This window comes from Sarcophilus harrisii, chromosome 1 (genome assembly GCF_902635505.1).
Source record: "Sarcophilus harrisii chromosome 1, mSarHar1.11, whole genome shotgun sequence".
Classification (NCBI taxonomy): Eukaryota; Metazoa; Chordata; class Mammalia; order Dasyuromorphia; family Dasyuridae; genus Sarcophilus; species Sarcophilus harrisii.
In genome coordinates, this window is record NC_045426.1 from 334,281,662 (window position 1) to 334,300,455 (window position 18,794).

The 18,794-nt window shown below is 37.4% G+C and overlaps 1 protein-coding gene across 2 annotated transcripts in view; it reads left to right on the forward strand.

The window, feature by feature from the left end:
- Window positions 1-18,794, forward strand: part of PRKCB (protein kinase C beta) — a 634,931-nt gene that overhangs the window by 540,866 nt on the left and 75,271 nt on the right. For both annotated transcript variants that reach the window (XM_031945586.1, XM_031945585.1), the window contains exon 16: window positions 6,328-6,468. In XM_031945586.1, coding sequence (XP_031801446.1) covers window positions 6,328-6,468 — 141 coding nt within the window. The remainder of the gene's footprint in view (window positions 1-6,327; window positions 6,469-18,794) is intronic.

An 18,794-nucleotide genomic window follows, 5' to 3' on the forward strand; every position in this document is an offset into this window, starting at 1 on the left:
CACTCTATTTCTTAGTACCAAATGGTTTTGATGCCTGCTGCTTTAATATAGTTTTAGATTTGATACTACTAGGCCACCACTGTATTTTATTTTCATTAATTCCCTTGATATTCTTGACCTTTTGTCCTTCTAGTTGAATTTTATTATTGTTTTTTCTAGCTCTACAACATAATTTTTTGGCACTTTGATTGGTATGACACTGAACAAGCAGACATTTAGGTAGAATTGTCATTTTTATTATATTACTTGGCCTATGCCTGAGCAATTGATAGTTTTCCGGTTGTTTAGATCTTATTTTATTTGTGTGAAAAGTGTTTTATAATTGTGTTCATATAGCTCCTGGGTTTGTCTTGGCAGGTAGATCCAAATATTTTATTTTGTCTACAGTTATTTTAAATGGAATTTATCTTCCTATATCTTGCTGCTAGGCTTTGTCAGTAACATATAGGAATGCTGATGATTTGTGTAGGTTTATTTTATATCCTGCAACTTTGCTAAACCTGTGAATTTTTTCAAGTAGATTTTTGGATGATTTTCTAGGATTCTCTAAGTATATCATATCATCAGCAAAGAGTGAGTTTTATTTCTCCATTGCCTATTCTAATTCTTTTAATTTCTTTTTCTTTTCTTATTGCTAAAGCCAACATTTCTAGCACAATATTGAATAAAAGTGATAATAATGGGCATCCTTGTTTCACCCCTGATCTAATTGGGAATGCTTCTCCCCATTACAAATAATGCTTGCTGGTGGTTTTAGTTAGATGCTGCTTATCATTCTGAGGAAAACTTTCCTTATTTCTATGCTCTCTAGTGCTTTTAATAGGAATGGGTGCTATATTTTGTCAAAAGCTTTTTTTTTGCATCTATTGAGATAATCAATCATATGATTTCTGTTAGTTTTGTTATTGATGTAGTCAATTATGGCAATAGGTTTCCTGGTATTGAACCAGTCCTGCAGTCCTGGTATAAATTCCACTTGGTCATAGTGTATTTTTTGCTAATATTTTATTTAAATTTTTTATATCAATATTCATTAGAGAGATTCATCTGTAATTTTCTTTCTCTGTTTTGGCTCTTACTGACTTAGGTATCGGTATCATATTTGTATCATAGAGGGTATTTGGCAGGACTCGTTCATCTCTTTTTCCAAATAGTTTCCATCATGTTGAAATTAATTGTTCTTTAAATGTTTGGTAGAATTCACTTGTAAATCCATTTGGCTCTGGAGATTTTTTCTTAAGGAGTTCATTGATGGTTTGTTCAATTTCTTTCACTAAAATGGGACTGTTTAAGTAATTTACTTCCTCTTCTTTTAATTTGGGCAACTTATATTTTTGTAAATATTCATCCATTTCAATTAGTTTGTCAGATTTGCTGGCATGCAGTTAGGCAAAATAGCTCCTAATTATTACTTTAATTTCTTTTTCATTGTTAGTAAGTTTAACCTTTTCATTTTTGATGCTGGTAATGCCAAATATATTTCTAATAATATATTTATGAAGCTATTCTCTTCGCTCAAAAGTCAACACAGGGAAAAGAGAGATTCTTTAATGGTATCTATGCAATATCTATCCATTTATCTCTTTCTATTTAATTTTCTATTTATCTGATATCTATTATCTATCTAACCTCTATCTCTCTGTTCATCTGCCTATCTAACCTCTCTCTATCTTTTAGAAAGAGGAAGATATATATCCATCTCAACACATAAGAATACTTTTAACATGGTGATAGGAGTAGGAACTAAATTTGTCATTTCATTTGTATAGAGCAGGGCTTCTTTAACTTTTATCATTTAAGATTCCTTTTCTCCCTAGAAATTTTTACATGTATATAAAATAGGTATATGAATCAAACACTTACTGAAAATAAATCATGCTTTTGCAACCCCCACATTCAGTTACAAAACTCCACAAACTACAGTTGAAGAGTCTTGGAGTATAGAAAACTCCCAGGTCAGAAAGCTCCTTTTATTACTGCAGATTAGTTAGTGTCTTCTCTGCACTTTATAGTATTAAAGATTTGCCTGGAGCACTGAGTAATTGTGAACTTTCCTAAGGATCATGAAGCTTATATGTGTCAGAGATGCCTCCTGAACCCATATCATCTTGACTCTCCATCTATTCCACCATGATGCCTCTTACGAATATGAATTCCAATATTGTGTCTGATACACAATTTTCTGAGTTCTATTTTGTGTCTAGTCATGATTGCATGATCCAATGCTATTCTTTTTTCACATTCTCCATTCTGAAGTATGTGAGACTCATGGTTCATAGTTTGAAAGAATTCAAAGAGATTCTTTTATAGTCACAAAATAACTTGTTTATGTCATAGATGATGGACCAACTGTGAGAAAGGCTGGCAATTAGAGGAAGTTTGGGAGAGTTTTTATATACTGAAATTTGTGGCTTAGCTAGTAGACTAATAGCCTACATAGGGAGAATAAAGTACAGCTAAGGGAAGAGCTAGGATGTCTTTTCATACAGGTAAGGAGACAGGATGTCTTTTAGCAAGCAGGATGGGGTTTTTGTAGAGAACAAATAAGGAACAACAAATAAGAAATTTTATTGCTCCACATTCCTTAGCTAGATATTCAGTTTTGAGCAGACCCTCAGTTCTGACCCATCAATTTTATCCAAACTATATTACTTTTTGTTACCCGTAGGAACATACTGTATACTTAACAAAGCACACACATAGAATTTCTGAGATGGAAGAGGCTAGTCTACTTATACCTGGGAAAAAAGCCCCATATAGTATACTTAACTAGTAATTTATTTAACCTTTGTTTAAGACTTTCAGTGTATTCCTGGGTTCCAGGAAACCCAATTTTTTTTCTTTCTCTGAATCTTAATTCATGTTGTTCCTTATGCCTGAAATGCCCTTCTACTTCTCCACCTCTTGAATGCCTATGTACTTTATGCAGCACAACCTCCTTCCGAAAATCCTTCTCTGACTCCACCTTTCAAAAATGACTGTTTTAGCCAAGTGTGATGGTACTTGATTGAGACTCATGGAATGCATAAAGTTCAGAATTCTGAGATGTGGTAGAGCCTCCAGGTAGCCTATGGTGAAACAAAATGGTCCAGGTCAAAAACAGAGCTGCATAAAACTTCTGTCCCAGTCCACATTGGGATCCAGCCCATGAGTGGCCACTGTGATTCCAGCATGAGTAAGACAGAAAGACTTCATTGCATCATCCTCCTTATCACAGTCTTCTTCATTGTTATTGTCATCATTATCACCATCGCCATCACTATCATCATCATCATCATCTGTCTTCCTGTAGAATAAATTGCAAACTCCTTAGCCTGACTCCTACGTGCTATCTCTCCATTTACCAAATTTACATTTATTTTTCAATCAAAGCATTACTAATCTTGATACTCTTTATCTCCCACCTTGCTGAACTCACAGAAGCTGTTCCCTGTGCTTGAAATGACCTCCTTCATCATCTTCACTGTTGAGCATCATTGATTTTTTTCCCAGATGCTGTCTAGTTCCTGAAGCTTTCCCAGTCCTTCCAGTGTTCTCTCCCTACTTAAATTTTCTTTGTAAATAAATTCCTATTTATCTTTATGTCCTTTACCTCCTAGTAAGCTCTCAAGGTCAGGATCTCTAGCTCAAAGATACAGTGATGTCAGATTGATAACTAAGTAATTTAAACAACAAACCAGAAAAATCTCAGTGGAATTGAGCCTAATGTATGATCCAGGGGGGGAAAGAGATATATGTGTTTTGGTTATTTAATAAACTTTAAAGAATAATTATTGGTGACTAATATTTGCTCTAATATTTTGGTGGCTTCTTAAGGGAAGCAGCCTCATATAGGAGAAAGAATCCCACACTGGGAGATAGAATGCCAGGCTTGGTTCTTACCTACTCTGACTGAGCCACTCCCTTTTTCTGAGTCTAAATTTCCTCATATGAAAAATGGGCAAGGGGGAAATCACTAGATCTCCCTTTGTGTCTCTAAGCATCTAATTCAGTGCTTTATATACAATTGGTAATAAATGCCTGTTACTTACTATTTTCCTAATTTTTCATTAGTCTTTTATATCCCCTTTGACTGCCTTCTTGCTCACCACTATTTTTTTTAACAGTTTAACACTCACTGTTAAGAAAAGGTTGACAACAATGAGATGATTCAGGTCAGTTCCAATGGTCTTATGATGGAGAGAGCCATCTGCACCCAGAGAGAGAATTGTGGGAACTGACTGTGGATCACAACATAGCATTTTCATTTTTTTGTTGTTTGCTGCATTTTATTTTCTTTCTCATTTTTTCCTTTTTGATTTGATATTTTTTGTGTAGCACAATAATTGTAGAAATATATATAGTAGAAATATAATTTAGTAATTGTATTGTATTATAGAAATATAATTGTATGTATAATTGTAATTGTAGAAATATATTGTGTGAAGTATATGTAGAAATATAATTGTATGTATAATTGTATATATATATATATATATATAAAAGAATTGCACATATATTGAATTACTTGCTATCTAGAAGAAGGGGTGGGGAAAGGGAGGGAAGGAAAAAGTTTGGAACACAAGGTTTTGCAAGAATGAATGTTGAAAATAACCCATGCATTTATGTTGAAAATAAAAAGCTTTAATAAAAAATAAATAAAATAAGATTGACAGCACACATTTAATAGGAAAAAATATTGTTATATATTTTAATGTAATATTTTAAATAGTGCTTAATGATTTACTAAGAGCACTCCTCATAGCAACTCTATGAAGCAGGTAATGCCTCAGCTCCATTTTTTAGATGGAGAAACTGAGGCTCAGAAAGGTTAAATTGACTTGCTTTATAAAGGTCATTTATTTAAATAACAAGTGGCAAGGAGGGGATTGAAGCCTAAATTTTCTCATTCACTGCCTAATGCTCCTTTTACTATGCCATTTGAATCTCACAACTGCCCTTAAATATATTGAAGGCTTGAGATCAAATAAATTTCACACCATTTTAGACTGATTTTAAAAAAGAAGGCTGTTTTGTTTGTGTCTCAGAGCTGCTATTCATCTTGTTTTTTTTGCACTAGCTCAAAGATACAAAGATGTCAGGTTGATAACTAAGTAATTTAAACAGCAAACCAGAGAAATCTCAGTGGAATTGAGCCTTGTGTGTGATCCAGGGGAAAAAAAGAGCTATGTGTGTTTTGACTATTTAATGAGCTTTAAAAAGTAATTACTGGTGACCAGTGTTTGCTCTAATATTTTGGCAGCTTCTTAAGGGAAGCAGCCTTGTGTAGGAAAGAGAACCCTAGACTGGGAGACAGGATGCCAGGCTTGGTTCATATCTACTCTGACTGAACCACTCCCTTTTTTTGGTCCCCTATTTCCTCATATGAAAAATGGGTGAGGGAGAAATCACTAGATCTGCTCTCCTTCCCCATCTATGAAAATTGGGTAAGGAACTGGAATTAGAAGATAAAATTGGAAAGTATCTTAGAGTTAATCATCTATGAAAAGTGGGGGAGAGGAAGCAAATCTAGTGGCTCTCTCTCCTCCATTTTTCATAGATGATGATTTCTAAGAAGCCTTCCAACTCCAGCATTCTACAGTGATTTTATTATATAACAGTCTCAACTAGATGGATTTTGTAGATATGTAATATGAAGGATTTAAAGCTATTTTCATAAACTGCACCTGGAAGTTCACAGAATTTGTTCCTAGAAGAAATGATTGTGTTTCAGTATTTCAACATATAAAAATCAAAGCAGCCCAATATTTATTAAATGCTTTCTAGGTCCAAGACACTCAGCAGCATAGCAGTGTGACAAAACTAGAGTTTGCCTTGCAATTAGAAAGACTTGGTTGAGGTTCCTGCTCTGATATATACTGACTGTGTGATCACTTCTCTGTACCATAGGAAATTATCTAATACTCTTAAGTTGGAAAACAGGTGTGGATCTGAATTGGTAGAGGAAGCTCTCTCATCAGGAATTCTCTCCATCAAGGAAGCCAGAGAGCTTTTCCAAAGTTACAATATCCATGTCACTGATTGAGCATTGGTAATACAAAATGAAAAACAATTCCTGTCCTCTAGGAGCTTACATTTGACTAAGTAAGTTTTAGCTTGGTTTTGTTTGACAGATTTCTCCCTGAGGTAAAGTTTCATTAGACATTGATGCTGAGGAGATGCAGACAGATGCTGGCAAGAGCACATCTGGATGGAGGATGGATGGGGAGAGGGCAAATCTTTTAAATTCTTTAATTCCTTTCCTTACTTCAACTGAGAAATGGTGTTGCAGTGTAGTGTTTCTATTTCTGAAAGGGGTTGAATGAAATCTTTCTCTTTCTTTTTAAGCTGATGACCAAGCACCCAGGTAAACGTCTGGGATGTGGACCTGAAGGTGAACGAGATATTAAGGAACATGCATTTTTCCGGTATATTGACTGGGAGAAACTTGAACGCAAGGAGATTCAGCCCCCATACAAGCCAAAGGCTGTAAGTCAACAGTTTCCATTTTTCCCCTCTCCCCTCCCTCTTCATTCTCTGTTCACTTTTTTCTTCTCTTCCCCTATTTTCCATCCCTCGTTCCCTCTTCTATCCTTTGTTCCTTCTTTTTTTTTCCTCTGACATATTATCTTTCTCTTTAAGAGTATGTGTGCTCTTAGCACTGTGTGAGATACAGACATGCTGTATGTATTTATGTACTTTTTCATGCGTCTACACAGACCTATATACCAAAACATATGGATACCTACAAAATCCACACATGCCAACAGAGTTAGAACTCTAACTCCACACATGGACCATCTGTCCTTGGTAGTTATAAGAAATGTATTAGAGCTAGTGAATTTGATTTTATGGTTATAATTATAATGAGTGATTTAGGTGAAAATTTTTGGAGAATGGTTGGTTCTTCATCAAGCCAAATAGTCCCGCTGTCCTTGTGGGCTGTGATGAAGAATCTAATTTCACCTGGGTTCTTTCCATTGGTTTGATTATGTCACTTTTTCTTCATACTGGTGTTGAAAAGGTCACATTGTTTATCTCAACCATATTTAAATTTAATTCGGAAACATGCCCGCTGTCTGAGTCAGTAATTCACGGTAATTCTCTGATCCACTTTCTGCCCAAGGTGAAATACAGGACAAATCAGAGTTGGAATGGTTTATGAATGTTAGTCAACCCCCTTGAGGGTCTTGACTATGGCACTAGCCTTGGCTATTTTTCTTCTATAATTTAAGAATTTAAGTTATATATTCTTTAAGGTGTGTGCATGTGTATGTGTGGGTGCATATGTGGGTGTGTTCTTGTATACTTATAAATTTTTCCACTTGTGCTTGGAGGGTTTGTTATAGCTAAGGACCCAACAGTGAAGAACAATTAGCCCTCTGGTTAATTAGGTTTTGTTTATGCTTCACTTAGGAAGGTTAGTTCTTAGAGGCCACACGTCATAGAGTTTCAAAATTGGAAGGAAGAGATTTTAGAACTCATCTAATGCACTATAATTCTACAATAAAAAGGCAGCTAAAGTCTACAGAGGATCTGTCCAAAGTCATCTAGCTTGTCAGAGACAAAACCAGCATCTTGACTTCACCTAATATTTTTAGTTTAAAGGGGATTTGACTTAATTAGTAGTTTTATTGTATAGAAATAACTTGATCTTAGGGTGTGAGATTTAAACCTTAACTTGGAATTATATGTCAAAGAAACTTAGGAAACCTAAGAGTAAACTAGTTCATTCAGTGTAGGGTTGTAATCATGACAATTGTAATTTAAATATCTGTATTGACAGGAAGCTCACTACTTTGAAAAGTAGCCTCTTACATGGATGGATGCCTCTAATTGGCAGATACTGATTCTCTTGTAGATTGAACTCAAATCTCAAACCTTGTATACTTTGATGACATGCAAAATATCTACTTCTTCTTCCATGTGACAGTGCTTCAGATGTCTACTCTAACTAGAAAAAAAATCCCTAAGTCTCTCAAATATTTCTTATATAGCAAAATTTCAAAACTCCAAGAATTTCTCAATGGCTAACATGGGTATGCCTGAGAGAATAGGGAGGGATCCGGAAAGTCTCAAAGCACAGCTATCACTGTTCTTATGATGTAGCCATCATTACTTAGCACTTTGCTATGATATTTGTCTCTAAGACCTCAGATAGTTTATAATACAGCTCAATGCCCATGAGTTTTCTTAGTGAAACACATTGGAACACACAAATACAGATGAATGGAAAACCTCTCCCCAGATCCCCAGATATGCTCCCCAGATTACTCAAGTTCTTCCAAAACCTGGCATACCTGGCTCATTTTCTTTCCCTGCTCTCAATACCCATCATTTAACAGCCAAGTGTGAGGATCAATTTAAAGAACCCCAGCTTAGGGGCCTGGACTTTACCTGCAAGTCATACTGTCTAAGAGGGGCAGTCTAAATGAGAAAAAGCAACTAAGGTCTTTATTAGAGCTTTTGGAAGCAGCTGGCACCTTCCCACCTCCACTGCTTAGTTGCCTTGTTTCTTGGACCAAAATAATTGATACTTTTCATCAGTTTTAAAGTATCCCAAGAAAAGAAATGTTTTCTGCCCATGGCAAAGTGAAATGTGCTGTTACTTTCCCCAACCTTTCATTAATACAAACTAAAATTTTGCTCATATTTTTAGCAATTGTACCATCCTTTTAGTTCCTATTGAGCTCTGCTTGAATGAAAAACACAAGACTTTCTCCACCACATAATAGTCTCAAGCCAGACATCCCTAACCCTATTTTTGTAACTTGAGTTTTGACTAAAAGCAGGACTTTACATTTATTTTTAGTGACACAAGCTATGAGTGATCCATTCATTTCAAGGTCCAACTATGCTATAATCAAAGTCATATTTCTCCATTGTACAAAAAAAAATCATAAGGGGCTTTATTGAATGTCTTGTTGAAGTTAATTAACTGACTGATTTAACAACTCTAATAAATGCAAAAGGGCTTAGTTCAGACCAATTATCATTGTGTAAAACACTCTCAAAGATCTGTAATCTCCTTAGGGTGGATGTTTGTTCCTTATGCCAGCACAGATGACAACTTGATCATCCGGGGTGAAGTTTCTCTGAACTTGGTAGCTCAACTGGTCCTCAAAGAGACATCTGTGTTTGGTACTCTACTCCAAACCTTCCCAGTTTGATACTTCCAGGGCATCATCCCTGAAATTCCAACCATGTAAATAGGACCCTGATCAATTAAAATGATATTTAGTCTCCTCTCCTGCCTCTCCACATTCCAGATGACTGGTCTCACAACAGAAAGTGCCATATCTGAAATTAGAAGGCCTAGGTTTGAATCACAGCTCTGGTACTTGTTAGCCCCCCAAGACTTTGAGGAAACAGCTTCTTACCTGGCGAGGTATACAAATCATAAATAGGTGCCATTGGGTCTTGGTGATTTCTAGGGACTCATTAAAAGTATAATAACCACTCTTAGGTCATAGGATATGGAAGATGGGAGTAGGGTGATTTAGACTTGTGCAGTAGGATAAAGACCCCTGTATGACTGAATGACATTGTGCCAGCATGAAAAGTTCCCTCGTCTCATGCCTGGGGCATGTTGTTTGTTAGGCTTTTAAACTGGGTAAATATGGAGTATTCTGAGGCACTAATGTAACTGCTTCTGACAGCCATGTCCCTAAGGGAGAGTCAAGTTGCTCACTCTGCTGCACTATCCTTGGGTCCTCTCTGAAGTGCTACCTGGAGGAAGGTGGGAAAAGTATTTCCTTACTGAAAGATCCACTTAAAATTACTTATGAGCTGTTTGGGGAAAAGCTTGACAGGAAGCCTGCATATAGAAAGTGAGCTCATTGGTGAGGAAAACTTGGGCCCTGGGACAAGAATGGGGGTGCTTCTATTTGAGAGAAGGATATCAAGCTTCTTGAGCAATGTGAGTGGACACCCAACCCCACAACCAGCCCTCAGTGTGAAAAGGTGGGATAGCTGCCAAGGCTGTTGTGGTCCCATATTCCAGAATGGCTGATGCAACCTAGATTCAGAAGTCTCCTCAAAGAAGGGATCTTAAGAGAAATGTCCTCTTGCTTGTTGAAGTTGGAAATGGTACTCAACCCCCATGACTTACTCATTCTGCAGTAGACAATAGACTGAGAGAAGGTAACAGCAGCATCTGAGTATCACTAAAATGTAAAAAGAGCTAGCACTTATATAAGTTTTAAGTTTTGTGAAACACTTTACAAATGTCTTATTTGATCTTCACAGTCCTAGGAGATAAATCTGGGGGGGGGGGGTAGTTGGAGGCCAGATTTTAGAGCACCTTGAATGTAAGACTATATAAATTGATATGTAGTTTAGTCTATGGGTAATGGGGAGCCTCTTAAGATTTCTTCCTCTGGAAGTGACCTAGTTCTTTACAGTATGAAGACTACTCTGATAGCATCTAGAAAATGTAGTAGACAGCAAAAAGCCTGGAAATAGGGCACTACATTAAAAAGCTATTGCAATAGTTCAAGGATGTGATAAGAATCTGAGGTTTCCTCTCTGTCATTTGTCACAAGAGCATAGGATCTGGATCTGGGGGAGACCTTGGACGTTGTCTACTGCAATTCTTTCACTGTGTGGATGAAGAATCAAAGCTGGTTTGGACTTAACTCATTGAATCATTTAACTACTCAAATCATAGCCTCTTTAGCCGTAGCAAACAGTCGCCATGAGATTTTTGGTCCAAAATATCATCACCTAGTATCCAACTTTCTGGTGTTGAGTGTCTCTGGATGGATAAGGCTGGTCCCTAAATTTGTAACTTGTCACTGGACCATACTCAGAGCCCTTCTACCTTGGCAGGCTTATGATAGCTTTCACCTAGGGACGTAGACTTTGAGAAGTCAAGATCATCTTCATTCTACTACAAGCCATTGGAGGAAGACTTCGGGGAGTTATACCAGATACTGCCGTATAAACATCACCCATATTCTCCTCTACCTCTAGCAAGCCACATGATCTTTTCCTTCCTTATATAAATTCCCATGTGGGAACACTTTCAGATCTGTCATTTTACATTCTACAGACTGAGATACAGTGCAGCTCTGATATTTATTTGATCCTAAGTAAGCCCTCCCATGTAGGCAACAAGGCAGATCATTCAGAATGCTAGCTGGCTTCGTATCCTGCTATTAACACATATAAGCAAGTCATTTTACCATTTATTCAGGCAGTCCCCCTACAAGTCACAGAGCAGTTGGGGCTCCTGATGGATGATTTCTTCACCAAGGGACCAATCAAATCACAGATATATCCCCCCCATGGTGTGGAATTCCCATTTAGCCCACCTGCCCATGGGGTAGTACCCTCTGGCCCTTCTTCTTCCACTTTTGCCCTTTTATGTACCTGCGGTATACTCCATCAGTTTTCAGAGGCTTATGGCAAAGCATGTGCACAAGGATGCATGTTACATAAAGGATATTAAAAAGAATAAATTCATCTGTCAGGACTTATTGATTCATGGATGCTATTAAACCAAGTGTTGTAATAGAAAAATCAAGTAACAATAACAGGATAATATTCAAAGAGCAATAAAGCATGCTATTATTGTATGCTCAGGAAAATAATTTCAAAAAGGGATTCTAAAGGTTGTTTCAGCCTTATCCATTCCAGAGTCAAATGGCTCCTCAGAGGTCTTTGTTTGAAATTGTGCAGAGATATAGCGTGGTTGTAGTATTGTTGAACAAACCCCTTGGGGGGACCTGAGATCCACGGGCATGAGAGGGAGACAAGGACCACACTCAGAAAAAGGACACTATCTTTGGACAGATATTGGAACGGGTCTTCAAAGGATGCCGGAGCTCCATGGGATAGAAGAACCCAGAAGGGAATAGCAAACTTGACAACCAACAAGCCATACATGACAGAAATGTAAATTAGAATCCTATCTTATAATAGTTTCTTTGGGATCACAGAACATAAAACATTACAGCTAAACACAGAACACAGAATTTCAGAGATGGCAAGGCACCTAGGCACTGTGCTAGGTTCTAAAATACAAAGACAGAAAAACAAAGCGGCTCTTGCCCCTCAAGGTGTTTACATCTCACTCAGTGGAGAAAACATGGCTTAATAACATGAAAAAATTAAAGCCAGAGAAGGCACTAACAACCTGAGACAGGGTGCAGAGGGAGAGGGGAGCAGGAGAAAACTTCATAAAGGAAGTGAGGGATGAGTTGAGCTTTGAAAGGAAAAAAGGTTTCTGAGAAGCAAAGGTGGTGTTAGCATGCATCCAGGCATAAAGAATGACTTGTGGGAATGCTTAGAGATGAGAAATGGGTTATCAAGTTTGGGGAGCAGCTGATAGTCCAGAGTAAATAGAATGTAAAATTGGCTTTTTTGGTTGTGTGTGTGTGTGTTTTTTAAGGCAAATATAAACTGAGACTGAAAAGGTAGATGGAACCCAAATTGTGGGAAACCTTGTGTGCCAAACTAAAAAGTCTGAGAAACAGCATGCTGTAGTGTGGTTTAAGGACTGGGCTTGGAGTCAGGAAGTTCTGGATTCAAGTCCTGCCTTAACATACATTGACTCAACAATCTTAGCTGCTTAGTGCCTCTGGGAAATCTTCCTGAAACCATAAACTCAGAGCCATTGCATTTGCCTATATGCATCAGTAAAGAGAATTACCTCCCTACCTCTACCTCCCAGAAGTTCACTATACCAATAAAATCCCTCAGATTTTTTAAAAGGAGTGTGGCAATAAGGTATCAAAAAAGAAATACCCAGGCAGCTAGGTGGTGCAGTAGATAGAGCACTAGCCCTGAAGTCAGGAGGACTTGAGTTCAAATCTGGTCTCAGACACTTAACACTTCCCGGCTGTGTGACCCTGGGCAAGTCACTTGACCCCAATTGCCTCAGGGAAAAAAAAAGAAAAAGAAAACAGATATAACAAAATAGGGCACCAAAAAATGAGCAATATAGCAATATGACTCAGTCTGTGCTCTTTCAGAATATTTTGGCCCCTGAGTCAACAATGTATTGGAGAAAAAAAAGATTGGAAGCAGGGAGACCAATTAGGAAATGATAGCTCAGGTATGGAGTGATAACATTATGAACAAATGGAGAAGAGATAATAGATACCAAGAGATTTTGTAGAGATTGAATCAGCAAAACTTGATAACTAGTAGGATATGGAGGTTAAGGTAAAGCGAGAAGTCAAAGATGGTACCTTAAGAAACCTGGTGGATTCAATGGAAATAAAGTAGTTTGGAGAAAAGATAAGTTAGGGTAGGAAGATAAGAAGTTCCATTTTAGATATGCTGATTGTCCATATGACTGCAGACATTTGAGGAGTGAGAAATAATCTCTGGATATGTAGATTTAGGAGTCACTTGCATAGAGGAGATAATTGAGCTCATGAGAATGGATAATACCTCATAGAGAGTATAAAGAGAAAAAAGATGAATAGCCAGTCAGAAGCAAGAGATAGATGATGATCCAGAAGTAATTGAGGAAATGGTCAGACAAGAAGGAGTAGAACCAGAAGAGAAAAGTGTCAGAAATCAAAGGAAGAGAGAATGTCCCCAAAAGAGGAATTGTCCACAGTGTTAAAAGAAGAGAGATCAAGAATGATGCGATCTGATGAAGTTTGTTAGATATAGCAGTTAAGAGGTTGTTGTTAATCTTGAATAAAGCAATTATTAGTTAAATGGTGGACTGACAAATCAGATTACAAGAGACTGAGAAAAACGTGATTCATAAGGAAGGGGAAGAGACTCATTTCTAAGAGTTTGATAATGAAAAGGAGGTTAGATAGACAAAAACTTGAAAGAATAGTGGACTCAAATGAAAATTTTTAAGGGTAGTATAAAACTTGAGCTTGTTTGTAAGCAAGAGTGACTTTTTCCAGCAGCTTCTTGTACGATGCTCAGCAACTTCATGTACAAAAGGAGAAGAAAGATGAGAGGGATAATCTAAGTTTAAGGGTTAGCAAAGCATAAACCATGGTAGGACAAAGAGATAAGGGACTCGAGTAAACTACATAAGCTGAATCAGTCAACTATAAGATCAAGATTGGTAAAAGAAAAGTGACTCTAGAGAAAACTTTAAAGAAAAAGATGAAAGAACTAAAGTTCGCAATGAGAATAAAGCATAGATTTTGGAGTAATAAAGCAGAGGGAGAGAGTGAGAAGAACAGAACGTTATATCATAGAGGGGAAATTCAAAGATGTCTACTATAATCCAGTTCAAGATGTGTGAAATACAATTGGAAAAGTGAATCAGAGGTCAGCAAAAAGATTAGGGAAGGATGTGTAGATTCATCAGCATGAAAGTGGTAATTAAATCCATGGGAACTGATGAGATCACTAATAAAACTATAGTTAGAAGATATGACCTGGGTGAAGATCCAGCTAAAGAGACTGAGAGGGCAAGATGTGATGGCTAAGAAATCCAGGAGAGAGTGATCTTCCAAAAACCTAGAGAGAAGAGAATAATCAACTGTGCCAAAAGCTACAAAGGTCAAGAGCAATATCACTAAGAAAAGATCACTGGATTTGGCAATTTTGAAGAAGACAGGGTTAATGGAATAATAAGGTCACAAGCCAGATTGTAAAGGGTTAGTTAATGAGTAAGAGGAGTGAAAAGGGAGGCAGGTAGTAGATAGTCTTTTATAGGAATTTGGATACAGAGCAAAAAGATGATAGGTAGCAGGGAGAGAAAGATAAAGTAAGGATAATTTGAGAATGGATAAGACATGAACATGTTTATAGGCAATGGAGAAGGAGTCAATAGAGATTGAAGTTAAGTTACAAGAGGTGTGAAAAGGGCAATCTGTTGGAGGAGATGGGATCACTTGTGCAAGTGGAAGAGTAGACTTTAGTAAGGAATATGGCCACCTTTTCTTTTGAGACAGTGGTGAAGAAAATAATAGCAGAAGGAGATGCAGAAGGAGGAGAAGAGGGAGCATGTGGCACATAACCTCATTTTTCCCCATAAAATATGAGCCAAGGTTTTGGCTCATGGGAATTTCAAGGTGATGAAAAAGTTGTCACTTCCCAGGGTCACACAACTAGTTAGTAAGTCCCAAAACAGAATTCAAATTTCCCTAATTCCAAATTTCATAGTTTATCCACCCAATTGCCCTGATCACTGGGGTTAGGAAAGCAGGAGATGTAAATTCGTTACTCTGTTAACAATTAATTGGGGTTTGATCTTTCTAGGATTCTACAATATAAGAAGGGGATATCAGTACAATGTTAGCAAACACTGGTGAATTAATGAGGGAAAAAGACTTTGTAGACCATGGACCAGAATTCTGAATCATCAGGGACTGGACTGAATTGAATGTTACCAATTTAGTAGTTAAATTCCAACATGATAGTAGAGGAAGCTCATAAAGTGTTAGAGCTGTAAAGGACCTTAGAATATAAAATGTTCAAAGTAGAAAGGGCCTCAGAAAATAGAACATAGTACATAAGGACCAGTAAGAAAATTAGACCTCATTTAATCCTACTCCCTTATTTTATAAGAAAGAAATTGGAGCCCAGAGAGTAGAAATAACTAGACTAAAATCACATTAAGATGGCAACATAGAGAAACTGTTGTGGACAGAGGGAATAAGAGGGTCATTGTTATTCTTGACTATGTCCAGCATTCTTAAATCCTTTGGAAAGGTTCTCTTCATACATAAATTCCATTTGTGTCTGCTTTTATCTTCTGCTTTGGGTTTCTTTTCTTCTCAGATTTCAGGTTTTGCAAGCCTTCATCCAAAGGGTTATGTGCTAGTCATCCTTCATCTGAAGGGCTAAGATCTGTCCAAAATGTTTTCTGAAGACACTTCTCACTCTATGCAATGTGCCCTTGCATCCTGATGAATGTCCTTTTCAATCTGAGGCCCTGAAATGGGAAGCGAGCTTTATCGATTCTCTCCTAATGGTTTGCCTTGGGAAATCTTTCAGTAACAGTCAAGGGAGAGCAATCTGTGCAACTGAATCAGTTCAGGTTTCTGGTGCCTGCAGGTTTTGCTCAGAAAATACATTGCCCTCTCAAATCCACAGTAATGAATCCATGTGGGAGCTACCAGGGTCAGTGCTTCTCCTCCAGCACACCCAAGTGTGAGTTGAGAATTGGAGAGGATGGATGTCAGCCAAGGAAGGAGACCCCTAAAGAATGTATCAAAAAGCAGTCATCTAGTGCCAATAGAGACAAAAGAACAAACTCCAGTCCACTTTGGTCAGACTATATTTGAGAACATGTCCAGATTGAGGAGCTACATTTTGGGGACAAATTTTGATAATCTGCAGACCTCTAGAAGAGTGAATGGACTTGTGAGAGGGGTCAAAGTTGTTTTATTGGAGAATTGATTGAATAGATAGAGAGGAAGGAAGGAAGGAAGGAAGGAAGGAAGGAAGGAAGGAAGGAAGGAAGGAAGGAAAAGAAAAAGAAATGTAGATAGACAAAAAGAAAGTTAGAAAAATAGAAAGAAAAATAATAAAAGAGAAAAAAGAGAAAGAGAAAGCAGTAGATAGATAAATATAAAGAAAGAAAGAGAGAAAGAAAGAAGAGTAGGTAGACAGAAAAGAGAGATGGAAAGAAAGAAAGAAAAAATGAGAGAAAAAAGATATAGATAAATGGGAAAAAGAGAAAAAGATAGAAATATAGATGAAAGAGAGATGGGAAGGAAGGAAGAAGGAAGGAAGGGAAAAAAGATAGGTAGATAGAAACAGAAAGATAGATAAAAAAGAAAGATAGATATCTTGGAGAAGAGAAGGCTTGAGATGAGGATAACCATCTTTAGATATTTGGAGGAAGGCCATATGTCTGAAGATCTGGATGAATGGGTAGAAGTTTCAGGAAGGCATAGTTAAGCTCAGTAGAAACTAGAATGCTCTGGTATTTAGAGCTGTCCAGCAATAGAAGGTACCTGCTTCAGCAGATAGAGTTCCCTGTGACTGGAGAGTTTCAAGGAATCCTAGATGACTAGTCATTGTGAGTGTTGTATGGAGATTTCTGCTTTAACCAAGGATTGGACTAGATAATCAATCTTTAAGGTCATTTCCTCTTCTGAGATTGTATGATCCTGTGCAATCAGGTTTAGTCTGGAAAGAGTGATAAAGATTCAGTACAGATCTGAAGGCTGTGGAAGATAAATTGCAAGAGAAGGTGGCTGTTTGCCGATAAGGAGGTGCTGTCCCTGAAGCAAGTATGGGGTGACAGTGAAAGAAAAAGGATTTTGTGGGAAAATAACCTTCATGAGTAATTTTGCTTGGGGCCCTGAAGGCATCTGAGTAATGTTGGAGCTGGGGTCAGGGAGACCTGAGTTCAAATCCTGACTCATACCTTTATCAGATAGGTCTCTTGTCTTCTTTCAGACTAAATTTCCTCATCTATACATTTGGAATAAACTTCACAGGAGTTTTCTGAGATTAAAATATTTTTAGGGGCAGCTAGATAGCACAACAGATAGAGCAATGCCCTTGGAGTCAGGAGGACCTGAGTTCAAATCCAGACTCAGACATCTAACTGTGTCCCTGTGCGACCCTGGACAAGTTAATTAACCCCATTTTCCTCTCCCTCACAAAAAAGGAAAGAGAATAAAATACTTTAAAGCATTTTACAAACCTTAAAGAACTATATAAATTTTAATTGTTATTAAGTTCATACTCCTCTTACGAGAATCATATTCCAAAGTTTGAGCTCTTCAAATATATTGATTTATTAGTTTAAAACTAACATAACAGGGCAGCGAGGTGACTCAGTAGATAAAGAACCAGCCCTAAAGTCAGGAGGACCTGAGTTCAAATCTCATCTCAGATACTTAACACTTCCTTGTTGTGTGACCTGGGCAAGTCACTTAACCCCAATTGCCTCAGGAAAAAAACAAAAAAACAAAAACAAAACTACCAAAACAAAGCTTAGTGAAAATGACACTGGTTTGATAGTCAGGTGACCTGAGTTTTAACTTTGGCTCTGTCACTAATTTTGTGTGATCTTAGGACAGTAATTTCCTCTCTTTCCTCAGTTTCCTCATTGGTTTAAAAAAAATCGGGCTTTGACTAGATAATAATTTAGACCTTTTTCAGCTCTGACATCCTGTGGTCTATGCTTTAATGTCATTTCTGACATTCTGTGTTCTTTGTGCTGAGACCAAGCTTTAATGCCCTGTGACTACCAGCTTTTATTTAAACCTCCTGTGTACGCCAGGCTGGTGAGCCTCTTCAGGTGGGTATGATGACTAAAAGAGCTAATGGGTAGAAGGCACTTCGTCTTAATAAAGTATTGTGCGGTGTCAGTTTTTATTGTTTGCTGATTCATTTCTAAGTCTGAAGAAATAATTAAAAAATCAAAGTGATAAAGGGGGAAAAAGTCTTTTCAATACTGAGGTCTAAAAGCAGATCATTCACAGAAAATTAGCTTAGGTCCTTAAGATGATTTCTGAAATCTTGGAGGAAGTTTAGCAAAAAGGTGTGAGATGGCCATGAAAATTAAAGCCACACTTTTGTTGTTGTTGTTGGAATTGTTCAGTCATTTTCAGTCATATTGGACATTTTGAGATCTCATTTGTGATTTTCTTGGCAAAGACACTGGAGTGACTTGCCATGTCCTTTTCTAGCTCATTTTACAGATGAGGAAACTGAGGTAAACAGGGTTAAGTGATTTTCCCAGGATCCCACAGCTTATAAGTATCTCAGGTTACATTTAAATTCAGGAAGACTCATCTTCCTGACCCCAGACCCTGCACTTTATCCACTGTGCCACCTGGCTGCCACCCAAAACTGTGTTTGTGGTATCAACCAAACAGGATTTTATACGACTCAGATGAGGAAAAAGTGCTTAAACACTTGGA